The sequence below is a fragment of the Peromyscus leucopus genome, chromosome 4, assembly GCF_004664715.2.
Source record: "Peromyscus leucopus breed LL Stock chromosome 4, UCI_PerLeu_2.1, whole genome shotgun sequence".
In the NCBI taxonomy this organism is placed as follows: Eukaryota; Metazoa; Chordata; class Mammalia; order Rodentia; family Cricetidae; genus Peromyscus; species Peromyscus leucopus.
The window spans coordinates 144,932,284-144,955,624 of NC_051066.1; the positions used below are offsets into that span (position 1 = coordinate 144,932,284).

Sequence of the window (23,341 nt, forward strand, 5' to 3'; positions counted from 1 at the left end):
GCTGGACGCAGAGGGCAGACCGGGCACCGGGGGACTCCGCGCGGGGCCCAGCCCCGGAAGGCACTGGCTTAAGGCGCGGGGACGTGGGAGGCTCCGGCGCGCATTGGCGGCAGGCGGGCGGGCGAGCCCACGGCACGGCACCCCCCGCGCCCCCGCCCCCGCGCTGCGGAGAATGGGCATCTCGGGCCGCCGGGCGCAGCCGGAGAATAAACCCCAATGATCACAGGCTGAGTCCGCGCCGCCACCATGTCCGTGGCCTTCGCGTCGGCGCGGCCGAGAGGCAAAGGGGAGGTCACACAGCAGACCATCCAGAAGGTGGGCAGGGCCGCGGGGGTGCGGAGTGAAGGTGGGCGCGGGGCGCGAACAAAGCCGGGGCAGAGCCTGGCAGCCGGAGCCCTGACGGCGGCCCCGCGCGCCCCCAGGAGAGCCTGCGCCAACTTTGCCGGAGGCGCTTGCAGCGGGGGCCGGGCGGCCGCAGGGGGTGGCGACCCCGGAACGCGTCCCGCGGTGTCCTCAGAGAGCGCCCCTGGCAGCAAACGCAACAGTGCGGGACGCCGGGGCCCGCGGCTCCTCCAGCCGGGGCGGGGGCTCGTCGCGCTCCGCTGACAGCCTTGGTGGCGACGGTCGCGCGCCTTTGCGCGCAGCTTGGCGAGTGGAGAGGGGGCGCGGGCAGCCTGGAGGCGCGCCGCTGCGGCGAGCTGGCCGCTCTCATGAGGTACTGCGGTGCCCGGCACAAAGGAACGCATCCAAAGTGTGCGTGCCATCCCCACGGCCCGCAGCGGTGTCCCGAGCTCGCTGCACGCGGTGGACCTCAGGCGAGCGCAGCCCCGCCCCCGCTCGGGTCACTGGGCATCAGCGAGACTCGCCGCCTGCACCCAGACTTAAGACAACGGAGGTTCGTCCTACATTCCCATCATTTAGTTCGGGGTACTGTTTTCCAGAGAAAACATTTGCATGGGTCTGGGGACATCTCTAACGAAGCTTTAAGTTTTGACGTGGGCACTAGCTTTTTACTGGCTGTCTTTCAGTTCTGAACATCTTCTATGCTCTGGCTTTTCTCAATTCGGGTTTCTTCGACAGAAGAGTGAATTCCCTCAAGCCTGTCAGGTCCCCCAAGGGCATTGGCCTCTTAGTCCCTCATGACCGGAGGGGTTTGTGGGAATTTCCTCATCTTGTCACTTGTTTCCCATATCCTCCTCATGTCCTGCTCCTTAGCAATATAATGGTTGTCGCAATTGGCAAGCCCTAGCCAGCTTTGAGCAGGGGAGATTATTGGAGCAGAGCAGAAATACAGGTTTTCAAGTGTGGGTTTTTATCGACTTTGTGAAAGCTGTGGGATGCCATGGTGTTCCAGGCACTGTTCAAGGCTTTATAGATCTTATCATACTCAACTTTTTTTTAAGTGATTTAGTGAAGGAAACTGAACTACAGAGGCTAAGTGGTAACCTTTCCGTGATGGCTCTAGGGGCTGCTGTGGCTGTGGCCATGGGTTGGGCGCCTTGGTTGCCGGAAGGGAAGCACTACACACATTGCCAGACTCAACGGTGCTGGCACTCTGGCGGTTGGACTTGATAGTCACTGTTTTCAAAGCAACCTTTGGCTTCAGCATTTATCCAGAATTTTGTAGTCACACCTACTCATCAAAGCTCCTCAGTTTCTCCAAGCTAAAGTGTGTTGGAGGACCACAGAGAGGGGAAATTTGCTGACTGCGGTCCAGGGCAGAAACAGCCTGTGCATCTTTGGAAGTAGGTCTTAGTTCATACTGTCAGGGTACTTGTCGGGAGTCTAGGAAGGCTTGAGGGGAATGTGTACTTTGACCTAGCTTGATGATGTACCACTGAAATCACATTCTGAAGCAGAGTGGAAGATGACAGGTTTAAGGATAGCCTGAGCTACATGGCAAGTTCAAGGGTGGCCCAAGCTATATAGCAAGACCCTGTATCAAAGCCAAGAGCCAGGGATATAACTTAGTGGTGGAACTCGTGTCTAGCGGTCACAAAGCCCTAACCTCCACCTCTAGTGCATGTACTCGGTGCACGGGCCGTGTGTGCTAACCTGCCCGTGTTAAGATCACCGGGGAAAGCCAGGGATTCCCGCGAGGACTGGCAGATAGTGAAAGCAAAGGAAGTAACAGCTTGTTCTCGGGTCCTGCTCAACCTTCAAATCCCACACAGATGTCCCTCCTAATCTTCTCTCCACAGTCCCAAGGCCACGATAGGACTTTGAGGTATTGTTTGTGGTGTGTGAGTTAGCACGTGACTGAGGAACTCATTGCTGGTCCCTAGTTTTGCATGGGACTTGGGTGCAGCTAGTACACCCTACATACTGTTGAGTCCATGCTCTGCCGAAGCGCATGTATGAGTGTCCCGAAATTTCCCTAGATAGCAGTCTTTATTCATTCACCTTGTCAGGGTGTGAAGGAGTGGCTGCCTGCCTTCCTTCCTTCCTGCCTCACACCTCCTCAGCTTCTGATAGCTGCCAAAACCTCTGGTGTCCTCGGCTGCAGAGAGGTATCTGTTTTCCTCTTCCTGGATCTCCTTGTCTCTTTCTCTCCCTCTTAGAAGGATAATGGTAACATTAATTTGTAGATGGCCCACTTTCCAAGTTTAGGTGTTCTGTGAGGTCAGGAAATTTGAGCAAGCCGTGAATAGTCCTAGAGGTGGCCTGCATGGAGCAGGGAGTGAAGACCCAGAGTGGAAGCCTGGAGAGCTGGCCTGACCTGGAGCAGGTGACCTTGTGATGACAGAGCACCTGAGAGAGATGTACTCCGTCCCAACTGTGCTTTGGTGAGGACAACTGGACGCCCCCTGCTGTTTCACACAACAATTACACAATAAAAGTTGCGTATCTGTTGATGATTGTATTGGCTATTATTATTGGGTTTTGTTTTTGTTTTTACATGCACAGGTGTACATGCCACAGTGTACATATAGCAATCAGAAGGACAACTTTGTGAAATCAGTTCCTCCTCCTTGTCTGTGGGTTCCAGGGGTTGAATTCTGGTCTCTAGGCTTGCACAGCCAATCCAGTCAGGAAGGTAACTTGGCCACTTGGAAAGTTAGACCTGTCCCCACAGTGTTGACTGACTTGTGGAAGTTAGTTTGCTATTAGAATGGCGGAATAATGGCTCTTGGGTAGCTGTTCTTGAGCAAGAGTCCTCCCTAGAAGAGCACAGAGCCTCTCTTCCCATTCCCTGGATGGGGAGGGAATGATATCCCTTCGTTACTGTCTGGAGTCCGCCTTGGGGTGGGGACAGTCCTTTGGTTTCTTTGCCTTCTGTCAGGCAAGGGACCACCCTGCATGGTTCTCAACCTAAGCCCTGCGTTCCTAGGATGGAGAGAAGCAGAGATAGGGTTCTTTGGGAACCTGCTGCTCAGTGAAGCCGGACATTCCAGAGAAGGTATCTGTGGCCAAAGGCTGCTTGCCTTTACATCTGTCCCCAAGTCTAAAGGGGAGAGGCACTTGGAACAGGAGTCAGTGTCCCCTACCTGCTCACACCCCTCCCCTTTGTGAGCCTTTAGTGAGAACACCTCTGCTGTTTGGTACATGGCACTCTGCCCTAGCATGTTCCTAGATTTCTGAGCCAGTGGGCTTGCATGGCACCTGTCTCTGTGCTTGGAGCCCCAGGGCCACTTCAGGAAGTCCCCAAGCTACAAGTGAGGAACGTGTTGTGTCCAGCAGGTACAATAAACGCTAGGTATGACCACCAGCAGACAAGGCATGGAACTGCTGTCTTGAGGCCTTGGAGCTTAGGGTGTGGCATGTGAAAGAAGAATTGAAGGCCGGGAGGCGTGGGTGGTGAGGGAGAGGGACTATGGGATGCTGTGTAGAACAGGCTGTGGACAGGACCTAGTTGTTTTAAGCATGTGTATGTAGGGTCCTCTGGGCTGCAGGAGAGCAAGGCAGGGCTGCTCGGGCTTCTTGGGCTCAGAATCTCTTTCATTTGTTGTGGCTCCCGCGTTGAGAGTGAAGACGATGCTGAGTTAAAGGCAGTGAGCGTAGAGAAGGGACCAGGTCACCTCCGTGCAAGGACTCTGTTGGAAATGGTAGAAGACTGTGTTGTAGAAGAACGTTGCTGTAACTATGTAAAACGTGTGTTGTATTATTTGTTTATGCTGTTTTACCTTGCCTGCCTAAGGCACCTGATTGGTCTAGTAAAAAAAGCTGGGCAGCCAATAGCTAGGCAGTAGAGGAATGGGCGGGGCTGGTGGGCAGAGAGAATAAGGAGGAGGAGGAATCTGGGCTTGAGAGAAGGGAGATGCCCAAGGCCATCGAGGCAGCTGCTGGTTGCAGAGTAAGACATACAGAATGAAACAAAGGTAAAAAGCCCTGAGGCAAAATGTAGATGAAGAGAAACAGGCTAAAATAATTTATAAGAGCTAGCAAGAAATGAGCCTAAGCTAAGGCTGAGCATTCATAGTTAATAAGAAGTCTCCATGTCTTTATTTGGGAGCTGGTTAGTGGCCCAAAAAAAGCCTGCTACAAAACTGGCCAGTCCAGAATCTTGTAAAGAGGCATTTTCTGGCATGCAGTTCGGAGTCATCCAAACATGCTGGGTTTTTAACGCCATCTGTGTCTTTCTTCAGCATGGAAATTCTCATGGACGCAGGATGATTTGGTTGTGCTGAGCTGTGCTAACTCAATTTTCTAAGGATCCAAAGATGTACAGGACCAGAACTGACATGTGTGTTGTCTCAGGAAGGTGGCAATATATTGTATCTGTGGTCAAGTATTTTGCTGTGTGTGTAGTCTGTGCAAACTGGATATACGTGGTGAACGTGGTTGTGAGACTACAAGGCTGTACCTCCCACGTGTCCTGCCTGTGCTTTTGGGACTGCTTTGAAGCTCACATGGCTAATTCACATCTTCTGCAGTGGGGTGAACGTTCCAAGGCGTCTCATTGGCTCCTAGCAGTAGGTTTGCAGCCCTCTCCTGGGAGTGTTGTTAGGTTAGTTATCAGCCATCTAGAAATATCCTCAGATCATGGACCTCTGTAGTGGGCAGTGTCTCGGGTTTTTTTTTTTTTTTTCTCTTACCTGATAGGAAGCAACTTAAGAGGTTAAAGAGGCTATTTCTGCTTACAGTTTCAGGGTTCGGCCATCATGGCAGGGAGCCGTGGTGGCAGGAGCTGGAGGCAGCTGGTCATACTGTTTCCATAGCCTGTTCAAGGCACTTGTGAGCTCCCTGAGTGGGTGCTAGGAATTGAACTTAGGTCCTCTGCAAGATGAATATACCCTCTTAACCCCTGTGCCATCTCTCCAGCCCTATTGTTCTGTTTTGATTTTTGACCAGGCCTAGAACACACTATGTAGACCAGGTTAGCCTTCAACTTTTGACACCCTTCCTGCCTCCCAAATGGTGGTGTTACAGGCACACACTACCATGCCCAGCTTTTGTTTTGTTTTCACTAATATTTTCCAAGAGCTTATTTTGTGTGTGTGTGGGGGGGGGGGTGTCCCTGTGGTTTCTACCACATTTAGTATGCCTGTGCATGGGTGCCATGGCAGAGGAATGGAGGTCTGAGGACAATTTGTGGGAGTCAGTTCTCTGTAGCATGATCCTAATTAGTCTTAATAATAAAAACCCAGAGTCAAGTATTGGGGTAAAAGCTGAAAGGTCAGAGAAGCAAAGGAGCAGCCACAGTCACCTCTTACCTCTCCAAATCCTCAGACCAAAAAGGCCGAGACCCTGTCTGTGCCCTGCCTTGTCACTTTCTCTCTCTGCCCAGCCATATCACTTCCTGTCTCCTGTCTGTGCAGACCTCTATGGTTAACCAGTGGCTAGCTCCACCGTCTGATCCCCAGGCAAACTTTGTCAGAACACAAACAATCACAACAGTTCTCTTCTTCCACAGTGTGGGCCCCAGGGATTGAACTCAGTTCATGAGTTTTGTGGCATGTACCTTTACCCTCTGAATCGTCCTCCCGGCCCCTGTGTTAATATGTTTGTTTGTGTTATGTTTTGGTTTTTTGAGCAATATCTGTCTCTGTCTCATGAGTGCTGGAGTTGAAGGTGTGAGCGACCACCACCCTGCTTTTTTTTTTTTTAAGATTTATTTATTTATATGTAAGTATTCTGTCTGCACTTATGCCTGCATGCCAGAAAAGGGCACCAGATCCCATCATAGAAGGTTTTGAGTTGCCCTGTGGCTACTGGAAATTGAACTCAGGACCTCTGGAAGAGTAGCCAGTGCTGTTAACCACTGAGCCATCTCTCCAGGCCTGTTTTTGTTTTTCAAGACGGGGTTTCTCTGTGTATTCCTGGCTGTCCTGGAACTGTGTAGACCAGGCTAGCCTCAAACTCACAGAGTTTCGCCTACCTCTGCCTCCCGAGTGCTGGGATTACGGTATGCACCACTACAACAGGCTGAAAGACATTTAAGGAATTACTCAGCATCCTTAGTCATCAGGGAGATGCAAATCAAAACAACTCTGAGCTACCATCTTACACCTGTCAGATGGCTAAGATCAAAAGCACTGCAGACAGCTTATGCTGGAGAGGATGTGGAGCAGGGGAACTCTCACTGTTGGTGGGAGTGCAAACTTGTACAGCCACTATGGAAATCAGTGGAGCGGTTTCTCAGAAAATTGGGAATCAGTCTTCTTCAAGACCCAACTATACCACTCTTGTGTCAATTTTAAATAGTCTGCTATCTTTCATCTGTATAGTAACTTGTTTTTATAGTTGTGATTTGAATATAGGTGTGGTGTTTTTTCTTTATAATCTTGGTTGCTCCGAGTATCGGGCATTGAGAAGCAGTGCAGGAGATTAGACCGGACCAGACTGAAGTTCTGCATGTTACGCAGACAAATGCTCTACCCCTGGCCTGAATCCTGGCCTTGGTATTATTGTTTGCCCCTCAGACAACAGGCTTCCTCCGTAGGCTGATGCTGGCCATCATGGGTTTGCCCTGTTGAGACTGGGGACAGGGTTGGAGGTTCCGTAGTCCTCACTGTGGGGTACTCTCTGCCCTTTTCCTTTCCATCCCTGCCAAGATGCAGTCAAGGAACAGTTTGAGCCTCTTGGGACTTTCCCGGGTAGCTCTACATACACCTGGTTGAGATCTGGCGACTGCAGTTCAGTTCCTTCCTTTTGCTTTTCTCTCTAAAATCCACAACTGCCAGCTCAGGTCCTGTTCTCACTGTCCTTAGAATCGTATACCATGCTTGTCCCCTGCAGGCAGATCTGTGAGGGTCTGGCACTCTCGGCATGCGTCTGTGTCTGCATCCTGTCTTTCCTGTGAATGTTTGGTTTTGGTTTTGGTTTTTGGTTTTGGTTTTTGAAGACAGGGTTTCTCTGTGTAACAGCCCTGGCTGTCCTGGAACTCGCTTTGTAGACCAGGCTGGCCTCGAACTCACTGAGATCCACCTGCCTCTGCTTCCTAAGTGCTTGCGATTAAAGGTGTGCACCACCACCGCCCAGCTGCTGTAAATGTTTTTAAACTAAGCAAGCCAGCACACCGCAAGCCAGCACCCCGTGAATCAGCACCCCGTTTGCTGTTTTGAGAAGGCATGGGCTAGAGATTTAGCTCAGCAGTTAAGAGCATGCACTGCCCTTGCATGGGCTCTAAATTCAGTTCCTAGCACCCTCATTGGGCAGCTCACAACCACCTGTAACTCCTCTAGGGGATCTGACCCTCCTTTTCTGGCTTCTGTGGGTACCTGCACACTCCAGCACACAAGCAAACACACAAACACATAACTAAGAACAAAATCTTAAAACATGGTAACTGTCCAGTATTTCCTCGTGTTTATAAATGCTAGGTACTGTGGAATGCGGCACTGTCCCACCTTGTGGCTAGACCGTAATATAGTGGTGCTGTCACTGACCTCTCTGTGTCTTCCTCGCGGCTGATGCTGACATGACATCCTAGGCATGCTGTGTGGGGGCTTACTTTGTATCCTTGGAGAGAGCCGTTCCTTGAGATTGGGGAGTTGAAGAAGAGCATGCTGGGAGCCTTGTGTGGGGGTGGGGTGTGCATCAGAGGTTTGTTCTTCACGTAACCTGGAGAAAATCCTTCCCTGAATGTTAGATCACTCTTATCAGCAGCTTCTGTGCGGCAGTGCCCCCTGGTGGGCATGGTGGGTACTGAGTCCAGGATAGGTTGTCACCTCGAGGTGTTTTAACCTGCAAAGGAGCAGGGCAGGAGAGACCACCCTGAAGCTGTACAGGCTGAGGGGTGGTGCTGGGAGCTAGACTCAGGCAGGAAGCAGTTCAGGGACCCATGCTGCAAAGTAGAGGGGGGGCAGCAGGCAGCCTAAAGGCACAGGCCAAGTATGTGTTTTGGTGAAGGTAAGGGCCTGCCTGTTGTGAGCCATTGATCGAAGGCCCCGTGTGGCACAGGAAGTAGCCGGTGAGGCAGGCTTCCTCCTCCAGGAAGACTGGTCACTCCAGGTGGAAGATGACTCAACATGACCTGCAGGTTGTCCTCTGCCCACTGGCTTGGCACACTTCTTCCTCTGTCCCCTCCCACCTCTCCCTCTGCATTTCTCAAGGGGACTGTCAAATTGTAGGAGGCTCTTGTGTACCACACCTGCCCATAAGCTTGGCATGTCCCCTGCACCCCCAGGCATGCCCAGTGTCCCTGAAGTCCCACTCAGTGCCACCAGTCACTGAAGCCAGCACATGCTAGAGCAGATGCACCAACCCTGGGGTCTGTGGACGTCAGACCCTCACATTACGGGGTTTGGGAAGAGTGTTAGACTCTCCTACAGACACATCAGCGCCTCCAAGACAGCTTGGGAGCTCAGCCCAGTGCCTTCCAGTCTTGCCACCTGTACGGTGTCTGGCCAGTTCCGTACCATGCTGAGTGTAGGCTATAGCTGGTGGCGTGAGGACCGACTTCCTACTCTTTGAAACTGAGCTGCTAGCCTGTGCAACAGTCCTGGGGGCCCACGGCCCATCTCCAACATGTTCACGTCTGGCCATTCATTCACCCATCACTCACTGAGATCGTTTTCAAATGTCGACCGTGTATCACACGTAAGACAGTCTGGAAACATTGCTGATCTCTGCAGACTGCGGCCTGGGCTTTCTGTGACACTTCTCATGTTGAGCTCAGGGCTGGAGGAGATCCAGAGGGGTGAGGTTGTAGATCGGTAGCCCATGGTTCCCTCGTCAGTCGCCTTGGTGTTTTGCCTACTCTGTGAATCTGTAGCACCTCCTACTAGCCACGATGTCCCCTTGGCTTCCCTCGCTGGCCCAGGCTGAACATAGCCTACCGAGATGTAAGCTGCCTCTTGTGCAGTTGTGATGTGAGGGTCTGTGGCACTCTCTAGGTAGGGGCCTGGGACCTGGAGTGAGTGTCCCCAACACACTCCCCAAGGATCCTGGCGTCCTAGGTGTGAACCAGCTGCTGTGTGACTGGCGTGTGCCCTGCTTCCCTCCCCTTCAGATGCTGGATGAGAACCACCATCTGATCCAGTGCATCCTGGACTACCAGAGCAAGGGCAAGACAGCCGAGTGCACTCAGTAAGTAACCATGCCAGCCCGAGACCCAGCCCGAGACCCAGCCCTCCCTTGGTCTCTGTGACACTGCCTTCTCCGTGCTCTGGGAAAGTTTCCTTGGGTACGGACAGAGCAGAGTGAGGTCATATGTAATCCTGAGGGTACAAGTGCGGTGGGAACCCTCACTATTAGGGCTTGGGGTAAAGAGGGATGGAGTTTCCACAGCCTCCATCCATGGGGCCAATAGTAGACCCAACCAGGAGACAGCCTGTGCTTCTGTGTGGGCAAAGTACCTCAGAGCTCTGTCTCACCTTCATGAGGGGTCTTGAGTCTCCTGGGTATCAAGTGTGCATGGCCCAGGTCCCCACCTGGTGCATCTTGTCTGAGAGAGCTGAGGCCTTGCTTGGTGTGATGTGTGGGTGAGATGTGGGTCAGGGTCCTCAGTCCCCTGGCCCCTTCCTGTTTCCTTATATGGCTCTTCAGGCTATCGGCTGCTATGGGGTTAGCCTGATGTCTGACTTTGGAGCAGGGCTCTGTTCCCTGTCTTCCTCAGTCTTCTTTAGGCCTCTCCTCCTTTTCCATTGACCTAGTACCGCCTTCCTCTTGGCTCACATCTCAGGGTCTTCCCAGGGTTCAATCATGGAACAGGAGCCTACTCGGGACCTGGCTGGACCTGTTCCCTGCCTACCCCTTCCTGGACTGTGGAGAGCTGCAGCTGCCTATTTCCAGCCCGGCCTGGGTGTCCTTGGGGCCAGTGTCCTGCTGGAATTTGGCTGGAGGTCAAGGTTCACTTGGGTGGACTGTGCTTCTACCTTGGGCATGGCAGCTTGTCCTGCTTCACCTGTATGCTTCTCCCACAGGTACCAGCAGATCCTGCACCGGAACCTGGTCTACCTGGCCACGATAGCAGACTCCAACCAGAATATGCAGTCGCTGCTTCCTGCGGTAGGTACTGCGACCAGTTTCTGGGTGTGTCATCTCAGGTGGTCAGGTGACCAACAGCAACCCAGTACTACTAGGCATCAGAAATCAGGGGTTCTGAAAAAACCCCCATCACATGACCAGACAGGTAGAAGGGTCTTTGACTGCTTAGTGTGGAGAAGTGACCCCAGAACCAGCCCTAGGAATGTTATCAGTGTCGTGATGGACAGGAGGGAGCTTTTCGCTTTTATCGTAAACACTTCTTTCTGTTTGCTCTCTGTTTTTGTGGTGCTGAGGCTTGAATGCCGGGCTTCATACATTGTAAGCCCCTCCAAATGGTGTGAGTGTTTCTGGTGCATGTGAGTGCATTACCAGGACTTTAAAAAAAAAAACTCTTTCTTGGTGAATGCCTTTAGTCCCCGCACTGGGGACGCTGAGGTAACGGGGCTGCTGTCAGTTTGAAGCTGGACTGGGCAGTATACTGAGTACCAAGCTAGCTGAAGCTACACAGTGTGAACCCTGGCTTAAAAATAAAAGAAAGAGCTGGGCAGTGGTGGCGCACGCCTTTCATCCCAGCACTCGGGAGGCAGAGGCAGGTGGATCTCTGTGAGTTTGAGGCCAGCCTGGTCTACAAAGTGAGTTTCTGAACACCCAGAGTTACACAGAGAAACCCTGTCTCGAAAAACCAAAAAGAAAAAAAAAAAAAGAAAGTTGAAAGGAAAAAATCTCCAGTGCAGCCATGTTCCAGATGTTAGCATAAATATTTTACTGTCTGTTTGATTTTCTGTAAATGCATTTTCCCCTAATTAAATTTTTACTGTGAAGTTGGATCATATGCCTGTGGCCAAGTGAGGTAACCCCAGGATGACCACGGCTGACTACAAGGTGCCAGGGCAGACGTGTTATCAAGAATGGCTCACCCCTGATACCACTGTTCCCTGGGAAAGTGGAGGCATTATTAGTGGCATTATACCTTGGTCGGCTGTGATGTTGATCAGGTGCTTCTGCAGATACCAGCTGGTCCTGCTGGACACTCCCCTTCTCATTTTCAGTACTGGGGGTTGAACCTGGACTTTTGTGCATATGAAGCTATATCCTCAGTTGTCTTTTACTTCTTAAAAATAAATTTTAGTTTTAGGATCTAACTATTTTGCCCAGACTGAACTTTAACTCACGCAGTAGGCAAGCCTTGAACTTGCCATCCTCCTGCCTCCTCCTCTTGGCTGAGATTATAGGGCTGTAGCACCAGGCCTAGTTAGGGGCTCCCTTTTTTGGCTAGGTACAGATAGCATGTGTGTGCAGGGCCTGGGTTGTTGATGAGATGTGGACAGAGACACTTGGCCAGCTGATTGATGTTCTGAATGTCATGTTTGGTCTCTGTCTCAGCCCAGTACCCCGCTGGCAGGTAGCTGTGCCATTCTTCTGTCCCTGGGGTGGCTCTTGGTGCCATTCTCTGAGTTAACTGTCCTTTCCCAACCTTCCTGTCGTCTACAGCCACCAACACAGAACATGAGCCTGGGCCCAGGAGCGCTGAGCCAGAGCGGTTCCAGCCAGGGCCTGCACCCCCAGGGCAGCCTCGGCGATGCCATCAGCACAGGCCTGCCCCCTGCCTCCCTCATGCAGGGCCAGATCGGTAACGGTGAGCAGGTTTGCTGCAGCGATGTCACCAAGGTAGCCGTAGGTGGCTACAGCGACAGCCTACAACCGGCAGAGCTGGGCATAGTGCCTTCCTGGCCTGGCCTGTGCCCACCTCTGTCCTCCCACTGTTCTGGCCACAGGGACTCTGCTAAGCCTAAGTGTATGTGGGGGTTGAATAAATGTGCAGAGGGCATCAAGCTGACTTCAGGTGCCCAGTTCTGCTTGACTCCGTCCACTTAATGTACAGACATGTGCTTCTGTGTGGATTCTCTAGAATGAAGGTGTGCAGGGGGTGGTGGTGGTGGTGGTGGTGGTGGTGGTGGTGGTGGTGGTGGTGGTGGTGGTGTGATGGTTGTGGTGGTGGTGGTGGTGGTGCTGCTGCTGCTGCTATTGCTGCAGTATAAGAACTAATAACTACGCGGGCTCTCAGTAACCGTGACACATGGTGTGTGTCTGTTCATTCATCGCTTACTTCATCAGTGTTACTGACCAGGGATTAACTTCCTCCTCAGAAAGGGAACTTGGTGTCTTTACCTTGAGGTGGTTACCTGGCCTCCAGTGCCTGACACTCCCTTTCCTATCCCTCCCGGCAGGTCCAAACCACGTGTCCATGCAGCAGACGGCCCAGAGCACACTGCCCACAACCTCCATGAGCATGTCAGGCAGTGGTCATGGCACTGGGCCTGGCTACAGCCACTCGGGACCCACCTCACAGAGTGTTCCCATGCAAGGCCAAGGTGCCATCAGCAACTATGTATCTCGGACCAACATCAACATGCAGTCCAACCCAGGTACTGCCCTCCACCTGGCCCCACAGCCCTGGCCAGCTCCTAAACCCTAGGAAATCAGGCAGCTTGTCTGTGTGGCCCCAAAGGGGCGGCCCGCCTGGCAGGTGCTGTGACATTTCCCTAGGTGTTTCCACCAGGCCAGGTGGGTGGATACACAGGGACTCGGCCCTGAGTGGTTTCTCAGAGGCCTCAGGAATTCTAAGGAAAGGGTGCCGTTGTCTGTGGGACTTGGAAGAACACTGGTCTCAGATGAGGCATATCATCCCACACAGGGGACCCCTGGCAAAATCCAGAAGTAGGAAAGATGAAGGGTCACAAATGCTAAGCTGGAGGTCCAGGCCTCTCAGCAGAGCAGCAGCCCCAGATCTAGGCTGTGTGTGATGGTGGGTGCTGATCATGACGTACCTGGGACATGGCAGGTCCAATCTAGATGTTCTCTGAGCATCAGAGAGAGGGGTTTCAGAGGAATGTTACAAAACAAGGTGGAGTGTCTCCTAGTCTCTCTCTTTTTTTTGGTCCTGGAACTCACTTTGTAGATCAGGCTGGCTTCGAACTCACAGAGTTCAAATTCACCTGCCTCCTCTGCCTTCCAAGTGCTGGGATTAAAGGCGTGCACCACCACTGCCCAGCTTCTCCTAGTGTTTTCTATGATCATAACACTGCAGATTTATTTTTGCAAACACATTGTTAGAGTGTTTATTGAAGATCGCTTCACTTTTTTGGTTTTTCAAGAGACGATTTTTCTGTGTAGCCCTGGCTGTCCTAGAACTCACTCTGTAGACCAGGCTGGCCTCGAACTCACAGAGTGCTGGGATTAAAGGCATCACCATTGCCGCCCGGCTTGTTTTACTTTTTCAACATGATACTAGAAGCTTTTTCTTTCTTTCTTTCTTCCTTTTCCCCCCCAGTGCTGGGGACTGAGCACAAGACCTCATGCATGTAAGGCAGGGGCTCTACTAGTGAGCTACATCCCTCACTAAATTGCCTCGGCTGGCTTTGAACTTGGAATCTTCTTTCCTCCATCTCCTGAATAGCCAGAGTGACAGGTGTGCTCCACCGGGCCTGCCTTTCTACAAACTCTAAAGCAAATGGACCCTGTTTCATCTCTGTGGGTAGTGCTGCTCCCGGGTTCTGAGCAGTGTGAGGACGACCAGCAGACAGGCAGGTGCAGCCTACAGTAGCTATAGGGCCACTGCTCAAGAAGTGAGGCGAGGACACTGACTCCTTCAGGACAAGTCCTGGGAACCAGGAAGGACAGGATTCTAGTTTCTTTGCTCGGGAGCTGTGGGCCCTGAGAACCCACATTGTCTTGCCCAGTGCCGCTCTTCTGTACTAACAGCTGAGGTCTGACCTCGTGCCAGGGCATAGATGCAGTTCACATTGTTAGAGGTGTGACTTGGAATCCAAAAGCCCCATCTTACATGAACATGGGAAATGATGATGGAGTAGCATTAGGAGGGAGGGAGGTTTGCAGGGGAGAGCCCCCCCAGGCTTATTTTGGGGTCTCTGTCTCATCACACAGTCTCCATGATGCACCAGCAGGCAGCCACGTCCCACTACAACTCGGCACAGGGCGGGAGCCAGCATTACCAGGGCCAGGCGCCCATTGCCATGATGGGCCAGGGTGGCCAAGGGAGCAGCATGATGGGACAGCGGCCCATGGCGCCCTACCGACCCTCCCAGCAAGGTAAGGCGAGGCCTGCTTCAGCCCGTGGTGAAGAGCCACAAGGACCGTAATGTTTGTTCCATGACGTGAGCGAGTATGCTTGGCCTGTAGGCACAATGGGAACCGAGTGAGTATCCGCTGGCCCAGGGAGCAGATGTTGGGGGCTGAGGGGCAGGTGGTGGTGGTTCTGATTCCAGAGTATTCGGGCAGCTGGGTTAAGAGGAGAGGGAGGATTGGTGTTTGAATGGTCCCGGGTGTGTTCCTCCCGTGAGCAAGGCTGCTTAGCATGGTTTTGCCACTGAACCAGGTATGTGAGCATGTCTCACCCACTGCCTGCTGGTCCTGAGTGTCTGCTCACATCCCCACAGGCTCTTCCCAGCAGTACCTAGGCCAGGAGGAGTACTACAGCGAACAGTACAGCCACAGCCAGGGTGCTGCAGAGCCCATGAGTCAGCAGTACTACCCAGACGGTAAGACATGCTGCTGGCAACTCCTTGTTGATCTACTCTTCAGACCTAACATCCTTGTGTCCTGCCAGCAAAGCACCCCAAGTCCCCTCAGCTTGAGCACATTGGGGCGTGATTGAGGCTGGTCTCTGAGAAGAATATCTTCTGCCTTAGGACACCATCCACCTCTTTGGTTTTTTTCTGCTTCCCTTTCCCAGAAGGTAGTAGCAGTCTGAGCTGGGTAGAGCCACCCAGTACTGACAGGTGTGGTTATCATGGTGGATCCTAATATCCAGCCTCCTGCCCTCACTTCTGCAAATTGTCACCTTTAAGTAGATTTGTGAAAGTAGCATTTAAAGTGATCTTAAATACTGGGTATGGTAGTCCATGCCTATGTTCCCAGCTCTTTGGTGGCTGAAGCAGGAAGATTAAGAATTTGAAGCCAGCCCGGGCTACAACAGGAGACCCTGTTTCAGTAAATATCTATCTTAACTGTATATTTTGAGAGAGAACAGTGGAAGTCTGTGGGAGAACTCCTAGCCAGGGCCCTGGTGTAAGCCATAGCATGAGATAGGGTGCATGTCTGGGATTGGGGAATAAGAGCAGGATAGGTGGCTGAGACAAGTCTTGTAGCAAGCCGTGGTGCCTGGTGTGAGATGGTAGCGTGTTCCAAAGGCCTTCTCATGGTCACAGCACCACTACCCAGGAAGCCCCAGAAGCTGGACGGATATGGGAGAGAACAGCCAGTGCTGTCAAGAAGGCTTGATTCTCTCTACAAGCCTCACAGCGACGGTGATGTCTGCGTTTGAGAGAGAGACAGACAGACAGACAGACAGCAGACATAACAGAGAGGCTTAGAGAGGTGGGCTCAGCCAGTTCATCCCCTGGCCTGGACTCACTGCTGCAGAGCCCGTCGTCCCCAGGACCTAGGCGAGGAGACCACCCTGCTGACGGTTAAGTCCCCTGTTTCTTGCAGGCCACGGCGACTACGCCTACCAGCAATCGTCCTACACAGAGCAGAGCTACGACCGCTCGTTTGAGGACTCCACACAGCACTACTATGAGGGGGGTAAGGAGTATGGGTGGGCCCCGTGTGTAAACGCAGCGCGGGCCCAGCAGTTGATACTGCACTCCGAGGGCTAACAGAGTCGCCCGTCACTGATGGCAGTAGATAGTGGTGTAGGTGTGCGAGGTGGGGTTCGCCAGGCTCTGCACTGGGACTTCACTTCACCCCTACGTTTGGGAAACAGGACAGGGTTTGTCTGACCATGCTGGGGGTATTGCTGCTGGGGGACAAACGCTGCCATCCCTCCAGCCGAGTGGCCCGTGAGCCCAGTAGTGAGCTTCTGTAAGGGGCTTGTGTCCGCAGCATGGAGAGACCCGTGGTGGTGCTGTAGGAATGGGGGAGAGGGACAGCTGTGTATCCATCTCTGTGGTGTAAATATGCCCACCTTGGCTGACAGGCGTCACCAATGGGATACCACAGAAGGGGAAGTGAGAGGAGATACACAGGTCCTAAGCAGGTTGAGAGTCATAGATTCACAGACTTAGCAGACATAAATTCACATTAGCTACAAAAAAAAAAGATTTATTTCTGTCCTGTATTTATGTGTTGTGTGTATGTACTCATTCACCTTCACAGGTGGTATTCTCAGAGACTAGAAGAGGGTGTTGTAGCTCCTGGAGCTGGAGTTACAGGTGGTTGTGAACCACCTAATGGTGTTCTGGGAACCAAACTTGGGTCTTCTGGAAGAGTAGCCACACACTCTTTAACCTCTGAGTCATCGCTCCTGAAGTATTTCTTAATAATTGACTTTTAGTATCTTAGAATAATAACTCTGTAAGAAAGAAACACAGAGAGGTGTGTGTGTATAATACACTGACACACAGTCTGTACTGATTGAGCCCACAGTTTTGAGACTTCTACCTGCCTGGTCACAACTTCAGACTTGATTGTAGGTGGAAGTTTCTGTTCCGCCAGCAACTTCCAAATACCCAGCAGCCACTTCCCAAATTACCACCCAGATGCTTATATGAATTATAACTGCTGGGCCATTAGCTCAGGCTTATTACTGACTAGCTCTTACACTTAAGTTAACTCATAATTCTTATCTGTTTAGCCATGTGGCTCAGTACCTTTTCTCAGTCGACATTCTCGTCTTGCTTCCTCTGTGTCTGGCTGGCGACTCCTCTTCCCAGCATTCTTAGTTGGGTCGCCCCGCCTGTGCTTCCTGCCTGGCTTCTGGCCAATCAGGGTTTTATACCAATTCAAGTGACAGTCTTTACAGTGTACAGGAGCATTATCCCACAGCACTTGATTTTCACCATCTGCATTAATTTTCCTGTTTTATTCCTTTAAAACCAAACCCACTGTAGGTGGGACAATCCCCTCAGTTCTCTGCTGTGGCCTGCTTGTTGATGTCCAACCTCCAGGGCTGCAGTGACGGAATAGCAGCAGGGCAGCTTGAAGCATCAGGCCTTCAGTGCCTCCTAGCTCCGGAGGCCTGAGATCTGAGGTCAAGGTGTCTGCAGACCCACCTTCTGCCAGCTCAGGGCGGGTCTGCTGCAGGCCTCACCAGCATCTGCCGGCTGCCATCAGTCTGGCTGTCTCTTGGCTTGGAGAAACATGCTGCAGTCGCCACCTGCATCGTCCTGTGGCCTCTGTGCATCGGCTCACGATTCCCTCACTTCACACAGACCCATCCCTGGCCTTCACTGAAGGGATCCTTTGGGGCTGGGTCTGACTTTTCTTGTTGCTGGGACAAAACACCCGATAAAAGCCGCTTAAGGAACAGCTTGCTTTGGCTCACAGTTTGAAGGACAGTCTATGGTGGAAGGAGCCTGAGGCAGCTGGTCACATGGCTTCTGCAGTCAGGAAGCGAAGAGGGATGAACGCTGAATGCTGGTGCTCCGCTCACTTTCTCCTCTTTATTCAGTCTGGGACCCTAGTCCCTGACATGGTGCTACCCACATTCACTTAAACTTTTCAAGAAACACCTTCAGAGACACACTCAGGTGTGTCTCCTAGGTGGTTCTGAATCCAGTCACATTGACAATTAGGATCAACCATGTGGAGTAGAACTTGATAGTCTGGTGCGTGGTACTGTTGTTAGCCTTTATCTTAGCAGCTGTATCACCCATTTTGTATTATCTGGCTTTTCATTTGTATCCTCTAAAAAGACAAAAACGTAGTATGATATTTGAGCCATTGTGGAAACACACTGCCTCTGGAGGCATGGTGCAAGGATTCCATGGCTGTCCTGTGGGTGACAGGGAGCCCTGTGCACCGCCCCGAAATGAGACTGTGCCCCCCTCTTCCTTCAGGAAACTCCCAGTACAGTCAGCAGCAGACTGGGTACCAGCAGGGCTCAGCGCAGCAGCAGACCTACTCCCAGCAGCAGTACCCCAGCCAGCAGAGCTACCCGGGGCAGCAGCAAGGCTACGGTAAGGCCGGCCAGCGTGTCTTCTCACCGAGGCCTCTGGGGCCTGCTGCCTGCTGCCTGCATTGTATTGTTGGCAGGCAGATGTTTAGTAAGCTTATTTTGGCATAGATGTTAGTTTCTGGAGAGGTTGGGGGATTGTGCCCAGGGTTCCCGAGTACCCCGTACCCTGCCTTCCTGTGTCTAAGATCATCAGCTACGCCAGTCCAGCGGTTGCAGTTCAGAAGCCAGCAGTGGGGCTGGGGAGATGGCTCGGCTGTTAAGAACTTAGTTTTCTTGCAGAGGATCTGTATTTGGTCCTCAGCACCCATATGGTAGCTAGCTCCCAACTGACGGAACTCCAGTGCCAGGAGAGATCCGACGCCACTCTCTGGCCTCTGCTTGATGCATGTGGTGTGCAGGCATGCATGCGGGAAGAAAGAAAAACAGCATTGGGCAGTAGCTTACAGGCTACAGCCATGTAGCATTGAAAGCCTGCCTAGTGTTCACTAGGGGCTGGACTGTGGTTCCATGGTAGATTCCTGCCATCTGTGATGATCTGTGTTCAGTCCCCAGCACCACACACACACACACACACACACACACACACACACACACACACACACACACGTGCTTTATCAATCCTTTCCTCAGCCTTCAACTTAGTTTTCATAGGAAGTCTGACATTTCTTTTCTACCTGAGTTTAAGGTTTTGCTTTACTCTGTCCACCACAACTGACTCCAGCTGGTTCTGGAGTAGCCCTTCACCCACTTCTGCAAGGTGGCAGCCCCAGTGTGCTGGGGACAGGCCCTCAGTGTCCTATATGTGTATGGCCATAGTCCCCAGTCCTCACAGGACTGTCAGAGATGGCAAGCTGAGTTGTAGCACTCTTGTAGTACAGGCTTTACCCACCAAAGGGTAGGTGCCTGGTATCTGGATGTTCACAAGCTTGGAAACCTGGTCGTGATTGGCCTGACAGCCTCTACTGTCTTCAAAGGCCCTGCCCAGGGAGCCCCCTCACAGTACTCGAGCTACCAGCAAGGCCAAGGTCAACAGTATGGAAGCTACAGAGCATCGCAGACGGGACCTTCTGCCCAGCAGCAGCGGCCTTACGGCTATGAGCAGGCAAGCTTTCTGGATGTTTGTGAAAGTACTGTCTGCCAAGTGTCAAGTGAGGCATGGCAAGGATCTCTCTTACGGTCCTGAGGAATAGGAAGAGGGGCCGATTAGCTTCCAGGACAGCAGCAGTGTGCAACCTCTGGGGCTACAGTTGCTAGGATGGTCTTGATGACACAGATACCTCTTTCCCAGAGACCAAAAAAGAACATCTCAAGAATTTGTGGACCAACAAGTGCTAACTTAGTCATAGACTGAATGGTCATGACTACACTTGCCTCCAGAGAAGCCACAGTAGGGACATCTCAGGGAAAAGTGTCCTCACTTCAGACCTTTAATGCAGCCTGTAAGAGTTTTAGCTGTGGGTCTCAAGGTCCCAACCCAGTCACTTGGCTGATGGACTTAAGCAAGTACACAGCAAGCTGCTGCGTATAGTCTGTGCTTTCTAGTGTCCCTGGCCACTACCCATAGATGCCAGTCTCTCCCCAACTCTATTCCCCAGTTTTGAGGATTAGGAATAGCTCCAGGCACCACCATAATTCCCTGTGGGAAGAACTAGCTGGGCTGAGGGTAACCAGCTAACTAACACTGAGTTAGGCTTACTCTGTCCAGAGGTGCTGCCTGCCCTGACAGTTGTACTCAGGGCCTGCTGTGCCCTCTGCTTCACCCACCTGGGTTCAGGCCCCGGAGACCCATCAGCTTGGCTCTGCATTGACTCTTCACTGTGGGCTCCCAGGAGCCCTTCTTTGCCAGCTGTGGAGAAAGGAAGCCGGGTGGGGTTGAGTGCCTGTGCCCGTCAGGAGATTCTTCCTCTGGGTGCGGGGTTCTGTTAGCTTCCAACCCTGCAGCCATCTCCAGTGCTCTCTTCAGATTTGCATTGACTGACTCTGTTAACCAGGTCACTCTAACCATTTCCTAAGAGTGGAACCCGGTGCTGGCACCAGCCTTGCTGCCCCATCAGTCACTGGAAGGAGCTCAGGGCACAGGACTCCCTTCCTGGAGGGTCCGCTGACGTCTGCTCAGGCACACGGCTAGGCCCTATCTCCCAGAGAACCCAGTGCATCGCTGAGAGCACTTCACAGGCATTGCCTGTGAGTAGAGCTGATAAAAATAAGTCAGGTCAGATAAACCATCGTCAAAACTGGGGAAGAAGGTGGGGGAGGGACTGTCAGGCTAAAACACGGCACTTCTGGATTAGAGAAGTACTGCCTCTCCCTTCGTGGACCTTGGCAGGCTGTTAGCTACTTGCTTTTGAGGACACTTTCCACCCATCCAGGGTTCTGGCGATCGGAAGAAGCTTCCTGTCACTTGAGTGTAGACCCTGCCACTCAGGACTGAGGGGGTGTAATCTATATCTTGTTCTCTTTTAGGGCCAGTATGGAAATTACCAGCAATAAGGGACAAGCGCTGTCTTTGGACCCTTCACAGTAGTATGTTCTGGACAAGCCAGTGGCAGTTCTGATGAGTCATGACATGTTGGTTACCCTGCGCCCAATGCCATGTCTGCATGTGAGGCAGGCTCATTTCATGCTGGGTATGATGCCAAGCGTGCACTGCTGGCTGTGATGGTGTGACATTTGGTGCTGTGTAAAGTATTGTATATCGACACGATGGAGAGGTTGTCCTGTTTGTGCCCCTCACCCCGCCTCGATGTTCTTAGCTAGCTTTGGGGGGTCATACTGCCATCACATGTTCGTGGCCAGTGATGAGACAGTATCTGAAAGACACCATGGTCCATGTTACTGTAAACAGACCCAGCGTGTCCCTCTCACACCTTTGTTGCAAAGTGGACTATAAATGTTTCTTTAACCGGCTGCCCACAGCTTGACACACATACTACAACCCTGGGTGGCCATCTTCCTGTGCCTGGATGGGGCTTGGGGACACCTTCTGTGTCTTGGGCTAGTTTCCTATGTCACTGTAACAGAAAATGTGCTTCATGTGGAGAGACCGTGAGCTGTCCTCTCCAGAACTCACCCACCGCCTGTGTCCGTCCTCTCCCTGTGATCCCAAAAGTGTGTGGCTTTAAATTAGACAATGAAGAGGGGTCAGTGACTCTATTCTGAGGAAACGTGCCCATGAGGGCAGTGTGAGAGCAACCCACCCTAGGGAGGGCAGTGTTCTGCAGAGCGAGGCTCACTGTCTGCCAGCTGCGTTGTGAGTAGTGTGGCTTTGCCCTTGTTTATTTGATGTCAAGGATTTGAGTATGCCCAGTCCTAAACTTCAAGAGAACTGGAAGTACTGATGCTAAATTTTACAAGTTCAGATTGTTAAGCAAGCGTTCCTTTGCATTTAGGGAAATCTGAAATCCACACTGTATTTTTTAACAAATCGAAATAACTTTATTATGTTATTTTAAATGAAAAGTACAAGTTTTATATAGTGAAATTTAGTGGGTTTTTTCTTTTTTTTTTTTTTTCATTACAGCCCTAGAATGTTCAATCTCATTTTAATTCTATGTAAAACATGAGAAACAGCCTTTTTGAAAAGGTACGATCAAAGGGAAATACCACATATAATGTAGCACTGGCATTTCTCAGCCTTTATTGGGACAGTAATAATCCTGTTACTATGAAAGGGAGAGGAGGGACTTCAAGATAAGTGCTGGTGTAATTCTAAGAATAACCAAGAAGATACAAAAACAAAAACAAAAAACCCAAGGATCCAGAGCCTGGTGCATCACCTAACCAGCTTTTGTTTTGTGTTTTTAGACAAGGTCTTGAGTAGCCCAGGCTGGCCTCAAACTCACTGTATAGCTAAGGCTGACCTTAAGTTCATGATCCCCCTGCCTCCACTTCCCAAGTCCTGAGATTTCAGACATGCACCACACCTGGCTCTATTGTGTCGGTTGATAGCTTCTCAAATATGAACTTACCGATATGAAACTCACCTGCAGTTCAGTGGGTGAGGATGTACAAGGCACTTTTGTGGGTTTTACTTGAATTAATCTTGACAGCCTTGCTGGGAAAAACAGAGCAAGGACTATTTCACTTAGAGGGCTTAGCCTGAAGGACTTGTCTGTGTTGGCTACAGTCCTGTTCTTCCCTCTCCTGTAGAACTGATACATACCAACAAATGCAGGCATGTATGTCTTGTAGGCATAGGGTTTAGGAAACCCTTAACACTGGCAAGGGCTGACCATGTGACGGTATTACCTTTACAGAAATGAGTTTCTGATCGCTAAGTGACAAGTATTAGCAACTTCATTTTAGGAGGTCATCTCTTTTGCTCCTTTCTTTTCTGGAAATTTTTATAAAACTAGTCTACAAGCTCAATTGGGGCCTAAAATTTCCCATTGAAAATGTCGAAACATTTTAAGTAACTGTGAAAATGGTTTTTATTCCTTGCCAATCTGGGAATATGCCTTTTATGTGTGTGTGTGCATGTGTGTTTGCGCGTGTGCGTGTATGTGTGTGTTAAGTGCTGTATTAGTATGTGTGTATGTGTATGTTAAGCGCTGTATTAGTGTGTGTGCGTATAAGTGCTGTATTAATACTTTTTGAAAGAAAAGGACACTTAAAAAATGTATCACCCCAAAACTTCAATCTGAAATGTCTTACATTAAGAATTTCTTGAATGTTGTGTATATATTTTTAAAAGCACTTTGTGAAATAGTTTGTACATTTATTTCCTAATTTATACATGATTTTGGTGTTAATATATTTAATGATTAATAATAATGTTTATTTAATGTTTTGTTCATTTTTATGTAATTTTTGTGGGGAAAAGTGATGCCAGCAGTTCTTTTTCATTGACTGTATTATAGCTTCTGTAACATGAATGTTTGGAAAGTCCTAGGCTGAAATGAACCCCTTCCTGCAGGTGTGGTTGACTGTGCTTTGTTTTTTTATGACTCCTCCTACTGAAGGCCAGAAGAGATGAAAAGGGAGATTTGGAAA

The 23,341-nt window shown here is 51.1% G+C and overlaps 1 protein-coding gene across 1 annotated transcript; it reads left to right on the forward strand.

Annotated features, from left to right (window-relative positions):
* Nucleotides 1-224: 224 nt before the first annotated feature.
* Nucleotides 225-21,907, forward strand: Ss18l1 (SS18L1 subunit of BAF chromatin remodeling complex). The gene is made up of 11 exons (XM_028885353.2): nucleotides 225-315; nucleotides 9,395-9,471; nucleotides 10,308-10,392; nucleotides 11,863-12,007; nucleotides 12,600-12,797; nucleotides 14,317-14,481; nucleotides 14,829-14,930; nucleotides 15,883-15,975; nucleotides 18,231-18,350; nucleotides 19,324-19,451; nucleotides 20,813-21,907. The coding sequence occupies exons 1-11, from the start codon at nucleotides 247-249 to the stop codon at nucleotides 20,837-20,839; spliced, it is 1,209 nt and encodes a 402-aa protein (XP_028741186.1). The 5' UTR covers nucleotides 225-246; the 3' UTR covers nucleotides 20,840-21,907.
* Nucleotides 21,908-23,341: the final 1,434 nt, after the last annotated feature.